At 41.8% G+C, this 21,083-nt stretch overlaps 1 protein-coding gene across 1 annotated transcript in view; it reads right to left on the reverse strand.

The window, feature by feature from the left end:
- The window catches only part of LOC132190698 (uncharacterized), a 122,308-nt gene that overhangs the window by 47,554 nt on the left and 53,671 nt on the right, over positions 1-21,083 (reverse strand). The window contains exons 18-26 of the mRNA XM_059605742.1: positions 17,655-17,745; positions 17,427-17,504; positions 17,030-17,320; positions 16,722-16,919; positions 15,432-15,920; positions 14,456-14,617; positions 13,907-14,236; positions 13,738-13,820; positions 13,509-13,613 (exon numbers count right to left, since the gene is read on the reverse strand). Coding sequence (XP_059461725.1) covers positions 13,509-13,613; positions 13,738-13,820; positions 13,907-14,236; positions 14,456-14,617; positions 15,432-15,920; positions 16,722-16,919; positions 17,030-17,320; positions 17,427-17,504; positions 17,655-17,745 — 1,827 coding nt within the window. The remainder of the gene's footprint in view (positions 1-13,508; positions 13,614-13,737; positions 13,821-13,906; positions 14,237-14,455; positions 14,618-15,431; positions 15,921-16,721; positions 16,920-17,029; positions 17,321-17,426; positions 17,505-17,654; positions 17,746-21,083) is intronic.

The following is a 21,083-nucleotide window of genomic DNA, read 5'->3' on the forward strand; positions in this document are numbered from 1 at the left end:
GATCCACCTAACTAGAAAAAGCAAAACGAACAAGGAAATCACTATAACTAATGGTCAAATGAGACAGAAGGCCCCATTTTAACTTTTTGCATTAGACCTCAATTTTTATTGAGCCACCCCAAATGGTAAAGAGCTCAAGGAGACACTGATGGGGGACAAAATAGACACAAAAATCACACAGCAAAATTATGGCAAAGTGAGGAGAAAGAAGCTAAGAAAGGAGAGAAAAAAGATGCTAGAAAGAGAGAAGCCAGGGAAAGAAAAAGGAGAAGAGAGAGAGAGCAGTTTGAAAAGGGGGGAGAGAAAGAGAGGGAGAAGAATCAATTCTTAATTTTTTTTATTCAATCAACTCTCCCTCCATTGGAGTACAAAAGACACTTAAATAGACTAATGACTGAACCCTCAGGCAACAAGCATTTATTGACTCACCTAACATAATCAAGGACAATGCCCATTTAGTAAAATGCCTAAAGTACTCTAGGACAATCACCTATTATTGAATTACCAAAAACAACACCATTGACTCTTAAAAACTAAATAAAACATAAAATTAAATCCTTTTTTTTTGTTTGATAAGTAATGTTTATATCAAAAGCGCAGAGGGGCGCAACCCAAGTACATAGGGAGTATACAAGACAAAGCGCCTAACTAGGAGAAGAGAAAAGAACAAAAAAATCAAGATAGTTAATCACTAAAGGGGTAAGCCAAGCTGTTGTACAAGTGAAAAGCGTATAGAAGTGTCAGTCAAATACAGTCTATATATATCATATATATTTAGCCATAATTACTCTTTCTAGTTTTTTTTTTTTTTGATAAGTAAAGGTATATTATCAAAGCGCAGAGGGGCGCAACCCTAGTACACAGGGAGTATACAAGAGAGCGACTAAGAGGGAGAAAAAGAAGAAAAGAACATAAAAAGGAAATCAGGGAAGCTTATCACTAAGGGCGCTACCCAGCCAGCGGTCCAAGTGAAAAGGGTGTACAAGAAAAAGTGTAGAAGGTCCTCAATATTCCTAGATGAGTAGTCTTTCTAGTTATGGCATGTTCTTGTATTATAGCTATAGTATATTGTAATTAATAGGTAGATTTTAGTTACCTTATTTGTTTCCCTAGATTGTTGTAATCACTGAGATACAGCCTGTAATTACCTAGACAATTTCGTTATAATACAAGCAACCCTCACATTGAGAGGTATTCAATACAATTGACATGGTATCAAAGCCATCATCTAAATTAGGGTTGTTCTACGTTTTCAGTTACCTGTTGTTTTTTTTCGGGGTCGATAACTTCAGGGGAGTTGTTGATTATTCTGGTGGGTTCTAAACTGCTATTTGGCAGTTTTTGTTGAGGGTAGCGGCAGTCTACATAGATTAGTGGCTGTCGAGAGACCCTTTGGAGGTTGTGGAGAATCCTTGGTGGCTGTCGGCGATCTGGGCTGTCGGAGATTTGGTGCTATTGGCAGGTTCAGGTGTGGCTGATTCTATTTTGGTGTGGAGCAGAGCGTTTCCGGCAATCTGTGGTGGTTGTCGGCAGACTTGGGCTTTTGACAATCTCCTTGGTGGTTGTCGGCGATCTGGGCTGTCGGCCGTTTGGTGTTGACAGTGGGTTGTGGTGATTTTTTGGGGCTGACAGGATCTGGAGGAGTGATCCCGGCGATCTCGTTCTGTCGGCGATTTGTGGTGCTATCAGCGATTTGGTGCTATCGGCAATTTGGGGCTGTCAGCTGTTTGCTGCGGTGAGCGTGGATTGGCTGTCACGATTTTTGTTTGTGGTGCTGTTGGTTTGAGTTGATGTTTGGTTTGGGTTGCTGACTGGTAATTGGGTTTTTGGGCTTGGGCTTTGTTGGGCTTGGACTTGCTGGGCTGGCTGGTTTGGACTTGCTGTTTGGGGTTGCTGGTAACTTTGGGCTTTGTTGCTGTTTGAGGTTGCTGATTGGTGTTTGCCTTGTGTGGACTTGGGCTTGCTGTCCAATAGTTCTGGTGGGCCTGTTACTTCTTTATCAGGTGTTTTAATCTCCAATTTTCTTATTTTATCATCTCTTCTAGCGAGATTTTTGGGGTTCGTTTTACTGGAAAAAATTATTCTGCTTGGGAATTCCAGTTTCAATTATTTGTTATGGGAAAAGAATTGTGGGGCCATATTGACGGTAGTGATCCAACTCCTACGGAAACTAAGGAGTTGCCTAAGTGGAAGGTCAAGGATGCACATGTGATGTCTTGGATCTTAAGGTCTGTTGATCCTCTTATTATGCTTAATCTGAGGCCCTATAAGACTGCGAAGGCTATGTGGGAGTATTTGCTGAAGGTTTATCATCAGGACAATACCGCACGACGTTTTCAGCAGGAATATGAGATTGCTAGTTACACTCAAGGCAATCTCTCCATTCCGGAGTATTTTTCTGGTTTCCAGAATTTGCGGGGAGAATTTTCTGATATGGTTTATGCGAAAGTACCTGCTGCATCTCTCTCTGCTGTTCAGGCTGTTCATGAGCAGAGCAACAGAGATCAATTCCTGATGAAATTACGCTCTAAATTTGAGGTTACTCGCTCAAATTTAATGAACCGGGATCCTTCTCCCTCTTTAGATGTTTGTTTTGGAGAATTACTTTGTGAGGAGCAGCGTCTTCTCACACAGGCTACGTTCCAGCACAATTCCAACCCGAATCCAATAGCCTATGCAGCCTATGGGAAAGGGAAGGGTAAGGATATGCGCAAAGTCCAGTGTTTCAGCTGCAAGGAGTATGGTCATATTGCTGCCAATTGTGCAAAGAAAACTTGCAATTACTGTAAGAAATTGGGCCACTTTATTAGAGAATGTCCCACTCGGCCTCAAAATCGTCAAGCTACTACCTATCAGGCTGCAGTAAACACCTCTTCTGCTCCATTGATGTCCTCAGCCTCTTCTTCTGCAGCCGGATCAGCTGTTCTTACTCCTGAAATGGTCCAGCAGATGATTATGTCGGCCTTTTCTGCCTTAGGGCTCCAAGGTAATGGTACTATTTCGTCTAAGTCTTGGCTTATTGATTCTGCAGCATCCAATCATATGACCAGATCACCTGATACTCTTTGCAATGTTCGTCCATATCATGGGTCATCTCATATTCAAGTAGCTAATGGGAATCATTTAGCTATTAATGAAGTAGGAGATATTAATCCTTCATTCAGAGATGTTTATGTATCTCCTGGACTTTCTAATAGTCTTATTTCAGTTGGCCAGTTAGTTGAAAAAAACTGTGACGTCAATTTCTCTCGTGATGGTTGTCTTGTGCAGGATCAGGTGTCGGGGAAGATACTCGCGAAGGGGCCTAAAGTTGGCAGACTATTTCCACTGTACTTTTCAATTCCTAGTTGTTTATCTTTGGCTTGTAGGACAGTTAACACTCCGAACGAAGTATGGCACAAACGTTTGGGTCATCCAAATTCTATTATTCTGTCTCATATGTTAAATTCTGGTTTGTTAGGCAATAAAGAACGAGTTTCTCAAAATTTGTCATTTGATTGTTCTGTATGCAAACTTGGTAAGAGTAAAACCCTTTCGTTTTCTTCTCATGGTAGTCGTGCTGCAAAATGCTTTGATGTTGTGCATGGTGATGTATGGGGCATTTCTCCTGTAATTTCCCATGCTCGATATAAATATTTTGTGACATTCATAGATGATTTCAATCAGTATACTTGGGTCGATTTTCTTCGGGCCAAATCTGAGGTCCTGTCTGTTTTTAAGACCTTTGTAGCATATATTGAGAATGAATTTTCTACAGGCATTAAGATTTTGAGGTCTGATTCTGGTGGAGAATACATGTCCCACGAGTTTCATGATTTCTTACACCACAAAGGAATTGTCTCTCAGCGCTCTCGTCCTTATACTCCTCAACAAAATGGAGCGGCGGAACGAAAGAACCGCCATCTCTTGGATGTTGTTCGCACTTTATTGCTAGAGTCCTATGTTCCTTCTAAATTCTAGGTTGAGGCATTATCTACTGCAGTTTACTTAATTAGTCGACTGCCCACTCAGGTGTTGCATTTTGATTCTCCTTATTATCGTTTGTATCATCAGCATCCTAGCTATCTTAATCTGCATACTTTTGGATGTGTTTGTTTTGTTCATTTACCTGCTCATGAACGTCACAAACTTTCTGCTCAGTCTGTTAAATGTGCCTTTATGGGTTATAGTATTTCTCACAAAGGTTATGTTTGCTATGATCTTTGTTCTAACAAATTTCGTATATCTCGTAATGTTGTGTTCTTTGAGAATCAATGTTTATTCGTTTCTGGCATGATATTTGGTGTGGGGACAATTCTTTGAAGCAAGCTTTCCCGTCCTATTCAGTATCGCCAGACACAAAGATGCTTGGGTGAAGGATAATTTTATTGGGAGGAATGAGGTTGTTGAGTGGAATGTCATTTTCGTACGATCGGTCCAAGATTGGGAGGTGGATTTGGTTTCTCCTTTCTTTGATCGGTTGTATTCTTGCAAGGTTTCACTAGGCAGTGTAGATCGTATTTGCTGGTCTTCGTCCAAGAAGGGAAGTTCGAGGTTAAGTCGTTCTACAAGGCCTTGCCCATTTCTAATCAAGAGGAGTTTCCTTCGAAGAGCATCTGGTGTATTAAGGCGCCTCAGCGGGTGGCTTTTTTCGGGTGGACTGCGGCCCAAGGAAAAATTTTGACTCATGATACGCTTCGCAAGAAGAACATAGTGGTAGTGGAGTGGTGCTGTATGTGCAAGAAGAACGGAGAGCCAATCGATCATCTTCTTCTTCATTGTGTGCTCGCAAGTGCTCTTTGCCACATGATTTTGCAGAGGTTTGGGTTGCATTTGGTCATGCCTTGCCGGGTGAGGGACTTGTTTGCTAGCTGGTGGTCAGGAGGACGATCTCGAAGCGCAGTTGTGTGGAAGATGATCCCTCTATGTCTTATATGGTGTATTTGGAATGAAAGAAATGCTAGATGTTTTGAAAATTCCACTAGGACCATAGAGGAATTGACTCATTTTTTCTTCTTTACTCTTTACTCTTGGACGGCCGCTTGGCTAGCTCCTTTAGTGATTAGTTTCTCTGAGTTTCTCTGAGTTTCTTTTTCATTTTTCTCCCTCCTAGGCACTCTATGTTTATACTTCCCGTATATGTGGGTTGCGACCCTCTGCGCTTTTTTTATATATCATTATTACTTATCAAAAAAAAAAAGAATCAATGTTTATTTTCTACACATGTTGAATCATTGCCTGAGATTAGTATTCAACCTTGTTTTCATGAATTGCCTCTTCTGCCTGAGCGGTTCAAACCTGGCATTGTGTATTCTCGACGTCTACCAACTTTGCCCCTTCCCAAGACTAACCCTTCATCTGAAACTGTTCCGACAACTCCTCTGATTGACCCGCCATCTGAGACAGTTCATGAGTCTAGTCCTCGATGATCTGCTAGGGTATCACATCCTCCTGATAGGTATGGTTTTCCCCACACTTCTTTTAATGCTACTTTATCTTCTATTTCCATCCCTACATGTTTTTCCGAGGCTGTTAAATGTGAATGTTTGCGAAAAGCGATGGATGAGGAACTTCGGGCTCTCTAGGACAATCATACATGGGATGTGGTTCCTTGCCCCTCTCATGTTAAAGCCATTGGTTGTAAATGGGTTTACTCGATTAAGTTTCGCTCTAATGGGACTCTAGATCGGTATAAGGCCTGATTAGTTGCTCTTGGGAACAGGCAAGAATATGGGGTGGACAATGAGGAGACATTTGCTCCGGTCGCGAAGATGACCACCGTGCGTACAATTATTTCTATTGCCGCCTCCCAAGGCTAGCCACTTCACCAGATGGATGTCAAAAATGCTTTTCTTCAGGGTGATCTCAAAGAGGATATTTACATGACTCCCTCCTCCGGGTTTGTTTTCTTCTCCATCTGCCCCTGTGTGTAAGTTAAAGCAGTCTCTCTATGGCTTAAAACAGGCTCCCCGAGCATGGTTTGAAAAATTCAGGTCTACTCTGCTTCGCTTTTCCTTTGTCCAAAGCCAATATGATTCTTCTTTATTCCTTTGCAAGACTCCGACTGGTCTCGTTCTTTTACTTGTGTATGTGGACGATATTGTCATTACGGGCACCGACACCAGTTTGATTGCACATCTCAGGCGGAATCTTCAAGACTCTTCATATGAAAGACCTTGGTCCTCTTACGTATTTTTTAGGGTTGGAGGTGCACACTGATTCTTCTGGTATATTCTTGAATCAACACAAATATACCCGGGACTTTTGATTAGCCTGGCTGGTCTTCAGAACTCTTCTTCGGTGGATACTCCTATGGAGGTTAATGTGAAATATCGAAGTGAGGAGGGTGATCTTCCCTCTAATCCTACTGTGTTCCGACAGTTGGTAGGCAGCTTGAACTATTTGACTATTACTCGACCCGATATTTCTTTCGCTGTCCAGCAAGGTAGCCAATTTATGCAAACTCCACGCCATCTTCATTTAGCTGCTATTCGACGTATCATTCGATATCTTCGGGGGTCCTCTAGCCGTGGGTTGTTCCTTCCAACCGTCTCTCCTCTTCGCCTTGTTGCTTATAGTGATGCGGATTTGGCAGGATGTCCCGACACTCGGCGGTCTGCCATGGGTTGGTGCATATTTCTTGGTGATTCATTGATTTCTTGGAAGAGTAAGAAGCAAGCTCGCGTTTCGAAATCATCTACTGAGTCCGAATACCGGGCAATGTCTGCTGCTTGTTCTGAGATTGTCTGGCTTCATGGGCTGTTGGCTGAGCTTGGATTTTCTCAAACTGATTTTACTCCTCTTCATGCAAATAATACTAGTGCCATTCAAATAGCTGCTAATCCTGTTTACCATGAATGTACGAAGCATATTGAGATAGACTGTCATTCTATTCGGGAAGCCTTGGACACTCGTGTTATCACTCTTCCTCATGTTTCTACTGATCTCCAGATAGCTGACGTCTTCACGAAGGCTATGACACGACAGCGTCATCAGTTCCTTGTGGGCAAATTGATGCTTCTTGATCGACCAGCATCAATTTGAGGGAGGACGTCAGTCAGATACGGTCTATATATATCATATACATTTAGCCATAATTAGTCTTTCTAGTTATGGCATGTTCTTGTATTATAGCTATACTATATTGTAATTAATACGTAGATTTTAGTTACCTTATTTGTTTCCCTAGATTACTGTAATCACTGAGATACAGCCTGTAATTACCTAGACAATTTCTATATAATACAAGCAACCCTCACATTGAGAGGTATTCAGTACAGTTGACAAGAAGAAGAAGGCCATGAGTTCCTCCAAAGATCTCTCCGAGTCCTCAAAGCATCTTGCATTTCTTTCTAACCATAAACACCACACTAGGCATAAGGGAACCATCTTCCACACAACAGCGCTCCGGGACCGCCCACCGGCCCACCAACAAGCAAACAAATCTGCCACCTTACTAGGCATAACCCATGACAATCCAAACCGGCTAAAGATAGCATTCCATAAAGAACGAGCGATCTCACAATGGAGAAGAAGATGATCGATCGTTTCCCCATCCGATTTTTTTTTTTATAAGTAATGATCATATAAAAAAGAGCGCAGAGGGGCGCAACCCACATACACGGGAAGTATAAACAGAGAGCGCCTAGGAGGGAGAGAAATGAAAAAGAAAATCAGAGAAACTAATCACTAAATGAGCTAGCCAAGCGGCCGTTCAAGAGTAAAGAAGAAAAAATGAGTCAATTCCTCTATTGTCTTAGTGGAATTTACAAAACATCTAGCATTTCTTTCATTCCAAATACACCACATAAGACACAGAGGGATCATCTTCCACACAACCGCGCTTCGAGATCGTCCTCCCGACCACCAGCTAGCAAACAAGGCCCTCACCCAGCAAGGCATGACCCAATGCAACCCAAAACGCTAAAAAATCGTGTGCCAAAGAGCACTTGCGAGCTCACAGTGGAGAAGAAGATGATCGACTGACTCTCCGATCTTCTTGCACATACAACACCACTCCACTACCACTATGTTCCTCTTACGCAACATATCATGAGTCAAAATTTTGCCTAGGGCCGCAATCCACCCGAAAAAAGCCACTCGCTGAGGCGCCTTAGTAAAAAACAAGTAAAAAATTTTGCCGCAGTCCCCATCTAATTTGCACAAGCAACATCTATTAATCACAATAAGATTAATTTTTCTAAGATTGTCAATCGTGAGAATCTTCCCTAACACCGCCGTCCAGGTAAAGAAAGCCACTCTCATGGGAGCCTTGGTACGCCAAATGCTCTTCCAAGGAAACGGACTAGCCTCAGTGCTAGCCAAGACACTATAGTAAGATCTAACATCGAACTTCCCTTTACTTGACAGGATCCACCAAATTTTATCCTCTCCTTCCCTGTTCATTCTATAGGACTATAACAAAGTGTAGAACGAGGCTAACACTTCCAATTCCCAATCATGAATCATTCGAAAAAAACTAACATTCCATTGAACAGCTCCACCCGTGAATTCCAAATTGTCAGCAATAGACGCATCTTTTGCACAAGCTATGCTGTATAGGCCTGGAAAAATTTCCTTAAGACACACTTCTCCGCACCAAACATCATCCCAAAATCTGATTTTGGATCCGTCACCTGGATTAAATCTGGTGTGGCTTGAAAACAAACGCCACCCCTTACTAATATACCTCCAAAGACCCACCCCATGAGGCCCAAAAATGTCGGCCGAATGCCAACCACCCCACTCAGAACCATACTTGCCTTCAACGACAATTCTCCACCAAGCCTCTCTCTCGTGTGCATAACACCACAGCCACTTTCCTAATAAAGTCTGGTTGAACAGACTCAACTTCCTGATCCCTAGTCCTCCTTCGGAAATAGGAGAGCAAAATTGTGTAAAGTCTAAAATTGTGGCTATTGGAGAGGTGGAGAACATTGGGGTATTAGCTAATATCCTTGGGTGTAGTGTTGCCGATTTGCCTATGAAGTATTTGGGTCTTCCTCTTAGGGCGCCGTCTAAGGCGACAGTTATGTGGAATGATGTGATTGAGAAGATGGAGCGTCAAATCGCAGGTTGGAAGAGGATGTACGTCTCTAAAGGAGGCCGTTTAACTCTCATCAAGAGTACGTTGTCTAATCTTCCGACTTACTTTATGTCTTTGTTTCCGATTCCCATGTGTAGCTAAAAGGCTTGAGAAAGTCCAAAGAGATTTCTTGTGGGGAGGAATGGGAGATGAGCCTAAGTTGCACCTTGTAAAGTGGAACCAGGTTTGTCGTCCCCTGCACTACGGTGGTCTTAGTATTCGAAAGTTGCATTAGTTTAATCAAGCTTTCTTGGGAAAATGGCTTTGGAGATATGCGAATGAGAGTAAGGCTCTTTGGTGCAAGGTTATCAAAGCCAAGTACGAAGACCAGGAAGGCGGGTGGTGCACGAAGGAGGTTTCGGGTTCTCATGGTGTGGGATTAGGGAAGCATATTCGACAAGGTTGGAGTTCCTTTGCCAAAGGTATTCGGTTTGAGGTGGAGGTGGGTTCGAAAGTTCGTTTCTAGCATGATATTTGGTGTGGAGAAAATCCTTTGAAGCAAGACTTCCCGTCTTTGTTCAGCATCGCTAGACACAAAAAAGCTTGGGTGAAGGATAATTTTACTTGAAGGAATAGGGTTGTAGAGTGGAATGTCATTTTTGTGCAACCCGTTCAGGACTGGGAGATGGATTTGGTTGCTCCTTTTTTTGATCGATTGTACTCTTGCAAGATCTTTGTAGGTACGGTGGATCGTATTTGCTGGGCCTCGTCTAAGAAAGGCAAGTTCGAGGTTAAGTCGCTCTTCAAGGCCTTGTCGAATTTTGACCATGAGGTGTTTCCTTGGAAGAGTATTTGGCGCACAAAGGTGCCTTTGCGAGTGGCTTTTTTCGGGTGGACCGCGGCCCTAGGCAAAATTTTGACTCATGATAATCTGCGTAAGAGGAACCTTGTGATGGTGGAGTGGTGTTGTATGTGCAAAAAGACAGGAGAGTCAGTAGATCATCTTCTTCTCCATTGCGAAACCGCAAGAACTCTTTGGCACACTATTTTTAGTCGGTTTGGGTTGCATTGGGTTATGCCTTGTAGAGTGAGGGATTTGTTCTATTGCTGGTGGTTGGGAGGACGTGCTCGAAGCGCGGTAGTATGGAAGATGATCCCTCTATGTCTTATGTGGTGTATATGGATTGAAAGAAATGCTAGATGTTTTGAGAACTCTACTAGGACTATAGAAGAACTGACTCATCTTTTCTTCTTTACTCTTTACTCTTGGACGGCCGCTTGGCTAGCTCCTTTAGTAATTAGTTTTTCTAACTTCCTCTTTCATTTCTCTCCCTCTTAGGCGCTCTCTATTTATACTTCCCGTGTATATGGGTTGCGCCCCTCTGCGCTTTTGATATTTTTTTTTTTTTGATAAGTAATAATGCATTAAAGAGCGCAGAGGGGCACAACCCAAGTACACAGGGAGTATACAAGAGAGCGGATAAGTGGGGGAGACAGAAAAAGAGAACATAAGGAGAAAATCAGGAAAATTAATCACTAAAGGAGCAAGCCAACCTGCAGTCCATGTGAAAAGCGTGTACAAAAAGAAATGAACAAGGTCCTCAAGGTTCCTCAACAAATCCTCGAAGCATCTCGCATTCCTTTCATTCCAAAGGCACCATAAAAGACACAGGGGAACCATCTTCCAAACCACGGCGCTATGGGTTCTACTGCCCGACCACCAAGTATCAAACATCTCCTTAACACTTCTAAGCATAACCCAACACAAATAGAAGCGGGAGAAAATAACATCCCACATCTGGCGCGCAACCCCACAATGAAGAAAGAGATGATCCGCAGACTACCCATCCGATTCACACCTATAGCAACAATTAATCACTACAATAGCTCTTTTCCGAACATTATCCAGAGTGAGTGATATATAAAATTATTACTTATCAAAAAAAAATAGGAGAGCAAACCTTGTCCCATTTAACCAAATGATATTTGAACTCATCATTTACACCTCCCCACAGAAAATCTCGTTGGAGTTTCTCTATATGCCTGGCCACCTAATAAATAAATATTTATTTACTCACCTAAATAAATAAATATTTTACATTTCGTCTTATGCATCATTCTCCACTGGTTGGAGAAAACTGAACCTGAAATGCTAAAAGATTGAAAAGATTTGCTCAAAAAATTCGTGGGTCGTAGCCCAACCTCTGGAAAAGGGTCCAAACCAGTGTAGGCGGCAGCATCCAAAACACATTTATGTAAATGATAATTGGCAGCTAATGGCAGTAGTTCTAATTTTTTTTTTTTTTTTTATAGGTAATCAAAGAAGTATTATAAAAAGTGTAGAGGCCCCCAAGCATTTAGGAAGTATACAACAAGGACACCAAAAGCAGAAAACAACAAGAGAAAGCACCCGCAAAAACCCAACACCACCAAAAACCCCGAAAGGAACCCAACAAACCCACCAAAAACCCTCAACACCTGAAACCCTCAAGGAATACACGACATTACATGACATGAGCCTTGCCTTTCCCACGTCAAAAGGAGGAGATAGCATCGCCATAGTTAATGAAACTCTTTAAGTTTAACTGTTCCCTCTTACCTTAGACTTAGGGCGAGCCACCATACCAACCTGATGATAATCCTCCTCCAAGGCCTACTAAAGCACCAAGGACGTATCCTCGTCCCCGAGAGAATTGGCCTCCCTCAACACAAATTGAAAACGCCTCACCGAGGATAGCCTCTGACAGAATTTGTGCAATGAACCCAGCAATAGGCGTGGATTGATACTACACCGGCGAAGCTCTGAGAGACTCCACCACCGCCTCAAGAAGAAAGGAATCTTTCACCGGTGTTCCTCTTGCTCCCTTAGCTCTACGATAGTTTTTGAAGGTTTGCTTGTATACTGACTAAACTAAGTGATGTAGGACAATATTTACTTTATTTTCAGTAAAAACGAAAATAAAGAAAATATCAAAAATAATATTGGAGTAGCGCTGCTTAATCAGAATTTTATCGATTCTCAAACAATGGAAGTACGAAAGGAAAGATTGTCACGATTCTCGCTGATTATTAATTTTATATTAGGATTTTATTTTATTTTATTATAACTTTATTTTCCTTTCTTTATTAGGATTATGTTTACAATTGCTACTAGGATTATGTTTACTTTCCTACTAGGATTAGATTTACTTTCTCTATTAGGATTAGATTTACTTTCTCTACTAGAAGTATGTTTACTTTCTCTACAAGTATTTCTCTTCTATAAATAGACTTGCTTATTATGTAAAACTAACTCATTGAATTATTATCAAATCAGAGAATTCTCTCTCAAATACTCTGCGGAGTTTTATCTTTCTTTTAGCATGCGGGCTTATTTTATCTTTTTGGGTAGAAGACGAAGACGCTTCTCCTTGCAGAATCAAAAACGTTGCTTTTTGATTAGTTACCTTAGTCTTCCACTACGTCAGTTGGTATCAAAGCAGGCTTTATCCTGATCATGGCCAATTAGCGCAACGGTGACAAACTTCTCCAACAACGCCGCTTGTAGGGGAGGGACTCTTTCGAGAGCCAAATTCTGATCTCTCTGAAACACCAGAATCAATCACATCTCACCCACAAACCGACGCCAACCCCACCCATTTTGGCCCTCAGGGAGCCAGATAATCCCTTTCCATCCACCCTCGGTGTAGATGGCCACCTCCAAAAATCTTCCTGCCTTGTTACCGCCCCCACGAACCATCAACACCTTCGCATCCTCACAGTGACACTAGACCGTATCTTCCTTCACCGGAGACAGAGCTGCCTCTTCCACCGTATCGACCAACTAGGATGAACTATGAAGACCCACAAAAATGACCCCTACGAAACCCTTCCTCCTTTCCTCTAGCCGAAAATCAGAGAACCCTTCCTTCGCCGTAAAGCAGAAGGCTTTTCCTTCAATGAAGAAGCGTCGCTCAATAACAAACTCACTCACCGAACCGATCTCCAAACACTCCGAGACATGGCCGCACACCCCTCACGGTCAACTAGATCAGTTCGAAACACTCAAGAGATCTCGGGGATGAAAAAGGGAGTTGAACCCTAGCCTGCGCTAAAACGCACCACCGCTAGGGCAAATGGAGGGGAGACAAAAAGGAAAAACGAAGGAGAGAGAAGAGAGAAGAGAGTTTTTTTTGTTTGTCGTTTTACGGTGCGCAATTTTTTTATTTTTTTTTTGCAGCAGTTCTAATTCTAGGTGTGCAGTTATGCTAATTTATATGAATTACGCATTCTTCTTTATAGTCTTCATTATAGTATTATACCATCCAAAAATACAAAAGTTTCAGCACATATCAAGACAACATTGTCACTAGCAGGGACTGTAGATCTCGTATAAATTAAAGCCTGGACCCCGCATAGATCTTGGTACGAAGTTGTTCAGTTACTAGTTCAACGGTAACCACAAAACAATTTTAAGGCAATAATAAATATAGGTATTGTGACATAAAAGCTGCTGATATCTTACATGGAACGAACCGCTGAAACATCAACTGGTGGACCTCCCTCAATTGTATTAATTATCTCTAAAATGACAGGTGCAGGATCACCCTTGTACAATTGAAGAGCTTGCCTGAAAACAATTGAATAGGAAAAATAAAGAATAAGACCATCTGTATCCCCACTTGAGAGGAATGGGAGACAGAGAGAACATATATTGTCTGAAACATTTCTAAGCAAACATAAATTTGACATACTTAAACTTCACCCGAGCTTGTGCATAGCGCTCCATCCGAATCAACGCATGTCCCCATGCATTCCACACAGGCACAACATCAATCTGAGAGAGGCCCCAAATATTCATAAGCTGAATACCACTACAGACCATCAGAGTGAACTACAACAATAATCAGGCATAATGTTTACCTTACACTTTTTGCAAGTATATACAGCCATGCTGTATCGTTCATCGACAATCAACCTGTCACGGAGACGCGCCGATGACTCCTTATCAGCAATATCATCAAGAGAAGCAGCAATTCCTGATCCCGAGAGGCTTTGAAGCAGCTCAGCACGTCCTAGCCAGATGTCTGCCTGTGTGAGAAGTTCAGATAACTCATCTGTGGACTGACTACCCACACTGGAGCTACCAGCATCAGATGATGCATCATCGGCATCCCTACTTCTTTCAGAATTAATTAACATATCACTAACCCCTGTAAGCTTTCTCAGCATGTATCTACAATATAGTAGTCCCTGACATGCAACAGGGAAAATATCACTCAGCATTACAAACTAAACCACATGTAAAGCAAATCGGACAACAATCCCATAATCATCTGAATGTAAGGGAAGCAAAAGTGCATATTGCCTATTTTGACCTTGGATTTTAATAACTAACATATGATACACAAAGATAGTAGAAAACCATTGCTTCACATTACATGGACTCCAGGGGATGGGCAAAGGTAATACCTGTACAATTGTCTCCGTGGCATGGTATGCTCGACCAATTGTTTCCATGGATGCATTCTCAGGCAACTGTTGGGAGCTCAACACATTCTTCATCTGATTAATACACAAATCCAGGGCACTTTTGGCAGACACTAACTCATCAGAGCACAGAGAAAGCAGTGCCTATAAACAGAACACCCAAGCATTCAGAAGACTCACAGCAGCATGCATAAAATATAAGATCATTTATGCACAAATCACCAACGAAATAGAAGTTGTAAACTCCAAAGCAAAAAGAAGCCACTTACTACATCTTCTGTCTTATGATGCTTCAGCAGGAGAAAAAAATATCACAATTTTCAACAGACATATAAGCCACAACTTCTCATAAATCTCTTACAAGGTATTTAGATATATTCAAAATTTGGTCAAACAAAAATAGTAACATATACCAGAGCTACAGTTTAAGTGAAAATATGCATGAATAACCCACAACTGCACTTATATAACCTGATATACAAATAGTAAAAACACCATCCTTGTTTGCTAGTTTGTGGTGCACCAATAATATTAAAGAAATATACTTAATAATACAGCCAAACACTCTAAATATGGTGCCTGACCTATCCCACCTTTTTTTTTTTTTTTTTTATAAGTAATTTTGTATCATTAATAAATCGTAGAGGAGCGCAACCCTAGTACACAGGGAGTATACAAGAGAACCCCTAATAAGAATAAGCCAAAGATGAACTCCTAGATTGGATCAGTGACATGCTCCTATTTGAGCTTGAGACAAACAATATCCCACTCGCAGAATGAGTTATATGCACCAAATCACTCTCACTTATCTTGACTAATGCTCATCTTAGTCTAGATTTAAAGTAATAGGCTATCCATATAAAAAAAGCACCAGCACTAAATTGATAATTCATATATACTACACGCTACTAAGCTGCCAACATGAACCAAACATGTTTCACCTGTTTCACTAGTATACCTTAAAGAGAGTAATGTCAGGGGCACTTTCATATCTGTGAGATGCACGAACAGCTTCATCCTTAACTTCATCACCTGTCAGCATCCATTCCTCAGCAATTGAAACAGAAGGAAGCCGTTCTTGCCCTTCTGCAGGATATGATGAAACACGATCCTCTTGAATTCCAGTCATAGCCTCCCATGCAACTCTTTCAGATGAAGTCAAACCAGAATTCTTTCTTTTCCGATAAACATCTTTAGGAGCAGCCTTGTCTCCAGTATTTCGTGGAGCCCAAGAAAAAGCTCTCCGAGCCTCTTTTTGCAAGTTACTTAGACTGCTGCTAAAAGATGACCTTGCAGGAACACCTGATCTTGTTTTCTGCCTAGCCCTTGTTCCAGACACGGATATCCGATGTTCTCTGGGGGGAGAGATAATACTGACAGTAATAGCTTTTACAGCATATGCAATAATTACGTTGCTGTTTCTCAACGAAGGAAATTCTTTAAGGATCTGTTGACAAATATAATCCAAACATAATGCTCGTTGCATAAATAACAGAGGATTTTTTTTTATTTTAATTTAAAAAGACATGATCAGCAAGTATTCCAACCTATATGATTAATTATAATTAATTTTGTTGAACTGCTATTTATCCTAAAAGCTTAAGCCGATAGGAAGAGGTAAATTTAATCACTTAATCATTACTTTAACACTCCCCCTCACATATGTGCATTTTTAATAGGTGAGGCCCAACACGTGAAATATTTAATTTAAATGGGAGTGAATTAACGGAATCAAGGTTCAATCTCAAGACCTTTGACTCTGATACCATATTAAACTACCATTTATCCTAAAAGCTTAAGCTTATAGGAAGAAGTAAATTTAATCACTTAATCATTACTTTAACAATTTTGAAGAAGAATTGATGTTAATTAAGGCATCTAATCAGCTCTCCAGCAGATCAATCCCATTATTAATGATGCCCTTCACCCCTTGGACCAGATCCCCCTTTGCTCCACTCACAAAGTCCATTGCAGTACCAACTGGCTTAAACATAACCAGGTGGGCCGCCTCCACTGTGATTAGCAGAAACATTCCCATTTTTTTCTCTTCCTCCTATTGATGTGGTCCCTTTTAAGTGACCTCACCCCTGTAATCTCCTCCACCGCCCACCCCCAATCCCCTTTGTTTCTTTTTGTTTGTTTTCCCATCTCTTTGTTTCCCGTGTATTCCTTTGTTTCTATTTTTTTTGTTCTGATATATTTACTCAAAAAAAAAAAAAAAAAAAAAAATGAGTAAGGATTACAGTACCAGAGCAGCAGATTGTAGTTGTTTCCTCATCAGAAGCACCTCCAGGATCAAATGAGGGTGTTCATGCAACGAAGAACATCTTTGCTGCCATGGCAAAGGCAAGGCAGCCAGAACACGAAGACCTAAAGCCCATGAGTTAAGCCGCGAAACCTCAATATCTGACAGATTTCCTTCTCTTCGCTTCAGAAAGAAGTGAACCTTTGAAAGGCACAAAAGAAAGTCATAATGAAGAAACACAAATTTCAATACCCAAATAACACATTGAATGTTATTAAATCACATCTCCGAGAAAGAGGACACGTAATTACAAGAAGTTGCTTTGACCGTAAATTGGGTAACAACTGCATTGCACCCATGGCAACAGGTAGTGCATCATCGGAGTCACGTAGAGAAGAAAGAAACCGTGAAGCTTCTGCTGGACCCCCACCATTGAGAGGATCCGCAGTGAGAAGCTTCACAAGTTGCCGGCCCTGCAGTTCTCTCCGCAAATCTATGGATAATCCTGCACTTTCAGCCACTTCTAAAGCAGCAGAAACAGCTCCTTTTCCAGCTAATCTAAGTGCCAAGCCTTCAGGATCTTCCTTACATTCGGCTTCAACCTGTCATTTAACGAGTATTATGGTTAAATAACTCCAAGCAGGACTTAGACCACTTTTTTTATTCCATGTTTTTCATCTTAATTTAGATACAAGAGAGAATAACAACCTCTTGCCAGCTACTATAATGGTCATCTGCACCTAGTATGTGGCTGTACCTCTGCAAGGCTTGTTTCATTTGGAAGACCTAAGCAACCAAAAAAACTATCTCACCAAGGAAAAGTAATGGGCAAAAGCAGAAATATTAATGCTAAAGGAATCATATAAAGCTTCAAGCAAAAGAATCAATACAAATTAAAAAAATTACGATAAAGCAAATAACAAATAAAACCAGCACCTCATTTCTAAGCTGATCGCTTTGTGGCAGGTGGCAGCTGCACATGGTCAAAACATCCAAAGCAGCATCAAGTTCCCATCTGTGCATATACCTGGAGTAAAATGTGTCTAAAACATTACGGCCTACAGGAATAAGCATACCAAATATTCCGCATAAATCATCATTTACACATATACATCCCCATTAGAGGTGTAGAACAGAAGATATTATAAGATTGAGATATTGTGAGAAGGGTTTTTGCTGATAGTAAATTGTGAGGTAATAAATAGCAAAACACAAATAAAAAATAGAAGGGGAAAAAAAAGGTCACATCTGTACGTGTGTGTGCACATATCAAAAACCAGGAGTAATACTTTCAAATTTCATAAGGAGATCGGATCACAGTTCCAGCCATATCATGCCCACCCCCCTTTTTTTTTTGATAAGTAATCAGCAGACTTTATTAAAAGCGTAGGCGCCCCAAAGTACACTGGGAGTATATAAAGAAGATCACCTAACTAGAAGGGGAAAAACGTACAAGGAAATCATCAAAGCTAAACGACACTGGAAAGACAAACGCTACAGTCCAAAGATACAAAGTATGGAAACAATAGGATAAAATGTCCTCAAAGGACCTCTTCAAGTCCTCGAAACACCTATTATTTCTCTCTCTCCATAAGCACAAAAAAAAAAAAGTAGGCACCATCTTCCAGACCGCAGCACTCCCCCCCTTACCTGAAGACCACCAACAAGCCAGCAACTCGACGACCCTACCAGGCATCACCCACGATAACCCAAAGCGACCAAAAAAGCCACTCCACAGAGCAGACGCAACCTCACAATGCAGAAGAAGATGATCCACCGTCTCCTCGCTTTTCTTGCACATACAACATCTGTTCACAACAATCACATGTCGCTTCCTGAGATTATCTAAGGTCAGAATTTTGCCCCAAGCCGCTGACCATGCAAAGAAAGCTGCCCTTGGAGGAGCCTGTGTCCGCCACACACTCTTCCATGGAAACCTCCTCCCTTCCGAACACGCCAATGAGAAAAAGAGAGACTTGACCTTGAAATAACCTCTTTTGGAGGGTGTCCACCATAATCTATCTTCAGACCCTCGACTCACCCTAGCTGCATGCAGCATCTGGAAGAAAGAGGTAAAGACATCCACCTACCAGTCATGAGCCTCTCTAGAAAAACTCACATTCCACTGATTGGACCCACCTATCATCTCCAAGTTATCCGCAACTGAGGCCTCCTTCGCACAAGCAATACTAAAAAGAATCGGGAAAGCTATCCTGAGGGCTGTATCTCCACACCACCAATCATGCCAAAAGCTAACCCTAGTCCCATCCCCCACTACAAATCTCGTAAAGCCTTTGAAAGTATCCCACCCTTTCCTAATATTCTTCCATAGCCCCACCCCAAATGCTCTTCTAGGCTCAACAGAACACCACCCTCCCCATAAGCTTCCATACTTCGAATCTACCACCATTCTCCACCAAGCATCTCTCTCCGTCCCATATCGCCATAACCATTTCCCTAAAAGAGCGCGATTGAACACCAATAAATTCCTAATTCCCAACCCTCCTTCCTTGATCGGAGTGCAAACCTGTGACCACTTCACCAAGTGGTACTTAAACTCCTCACCTATCCCACCCCATAAGAAATTGCATTGAAGCTTCTCAATGCGCTTAGCAACACTCACCGGAATAGGGAATAAAGACGAGTAATAAGTGGGCAAGTTAGCGAGAGTGCTCTTGATAAAGGTGACCCTACCCCCCTTCGACAAATACACCCTTTTCCAACTGGCCAACCGATGTTCGATCTTCTCGATAACTCCATCCCAAATCTGCTTGGACTTATAAGAGCCTCCCAACGGGAGACCAAGATACTTCACTGGCAAAGTAACGGCCTCACACCCTAAAATACCAGCTAACAACTCCACTTGCTCCACATTCCCCACCGGAATTAGCATCGACTTAGCCAAATTAACCTTCAAACCGGATGCACCTTCAAACCACAAAAACACACTCCGCAAATAGCGTAACTGGGCGGGCCTAGCATTGCAAAAAATCAAGGTATCATCGGCAAATAAAATATGAGAGACAATAGTATTGCCGACTTTGAAGCCTTCTACCAACCCCCCCTGAACCGCCGCAGATATCATCCTACTCAAAGCCTCCATCACAAAAACAAACAACAAAGGAGAGAGGGGATCCCCTTGTCTCAAACCCCTGGAGCTGCTAAAAAATCCTTTAGGAGACCCATTTACCAGAATCGAAAACCGCACCGAAGATATGCAATGATGAATCCAAGAACACCATAAACCTCCAAAACCACACCTCCTTATCAAGTACATCAAAAAACCCCAGTTCACATGATCATAAGCTTTTTCCAAGTCCATTTTGCACATAATCCCTGGCTCCCCAGACCTCAGCCTACTACCAAGGCATTCATTAGCAATCAAGATAGGATCTAGAATCTGCCTACCTTTGATAAAAGCATTTTGCGACTTGGAGATGATCTTATCCAACACAACCTTCAATCTATTAGCTAAGACTTTGGCAATTATTTTGTAAATACCTCCCACAAGGCTAATAGGGCGGAAATCTTTAAGATTGATGGCACCGGGAATCTTTGGAATAAGCGAAATGAAAGAAGCATTGAAGCTCTTTACAAACCTTCCTCCGGCATGAAAAGCCCGAAACACCTTCATAATATCCTCCCTCACCACCTCCCAGCATGCTTGGAAGAAAGCCATAGAAAACCCATCGGGGCCCGGTGCCTTATTGCCATTCATCTTAAACACGACCTTTTTTACCTCTTCCTCTTCAAAATCTCTCTCCAACCAGCTAGCCTCCCCCTCCGAAATGGAATCGAAAGAAATACCATCAACCATGGGCCTCCAACTGTGCTTCTCAGCAAAGAGCTTTTGATAGAACTCAACAATATGCTCACTAATCTCGTCTTGATTGGAAGTAGTATCCCCGACCATAAGAGTCTCTATCGAGTTAGATCTTCTGTTAGAGTTGGCTATGGAGTGAAAGAATTTAGTGCACTTGTCTCCTTCCTTCAACCAATGCACCCTAGATTTCTGCCTCCAACTAATCTCCTCCATAAGTGTACACTTCTCTAACTCTTGAACAATCTCGGCCTTCCTCAATAACTCCTCCTCATCCAAAGCCCTACTTTCTTCATACTCATCGAATGCCCGAAGATCTTCAAGAAGAGTCCTCTTATTCCTCTCAATGTTTCCAAACACCTCCTCATTCCATGCCTTCAAGTTCAACTTCAAGGCCTTGAGCTTGCAAGCGAGAACAAAGCTTGGCGTACCTTGGAACTCATAGGAATCCCACCATTGTTTGACTAAGGCAACAAACCCTTCCGCTTTAAGCCACATATTCTCGAACCTAAATGGCCTTTTCCCTTGGGAAACCTCCCCCAACT

This window comes from Corylus avellana, chromosome ca8 (genome assembly GCF_901000735.1).
Source record: "Corylus avellana chromosome ca8, CavTom2PMs-1.0".
Classification (NCBI taxonomy): Eukaryota; Viridiplantae; Streptophyta; class Magnoliopsida; order Fagales; family Betulaceae; genus Corylus; species Corylus avellana.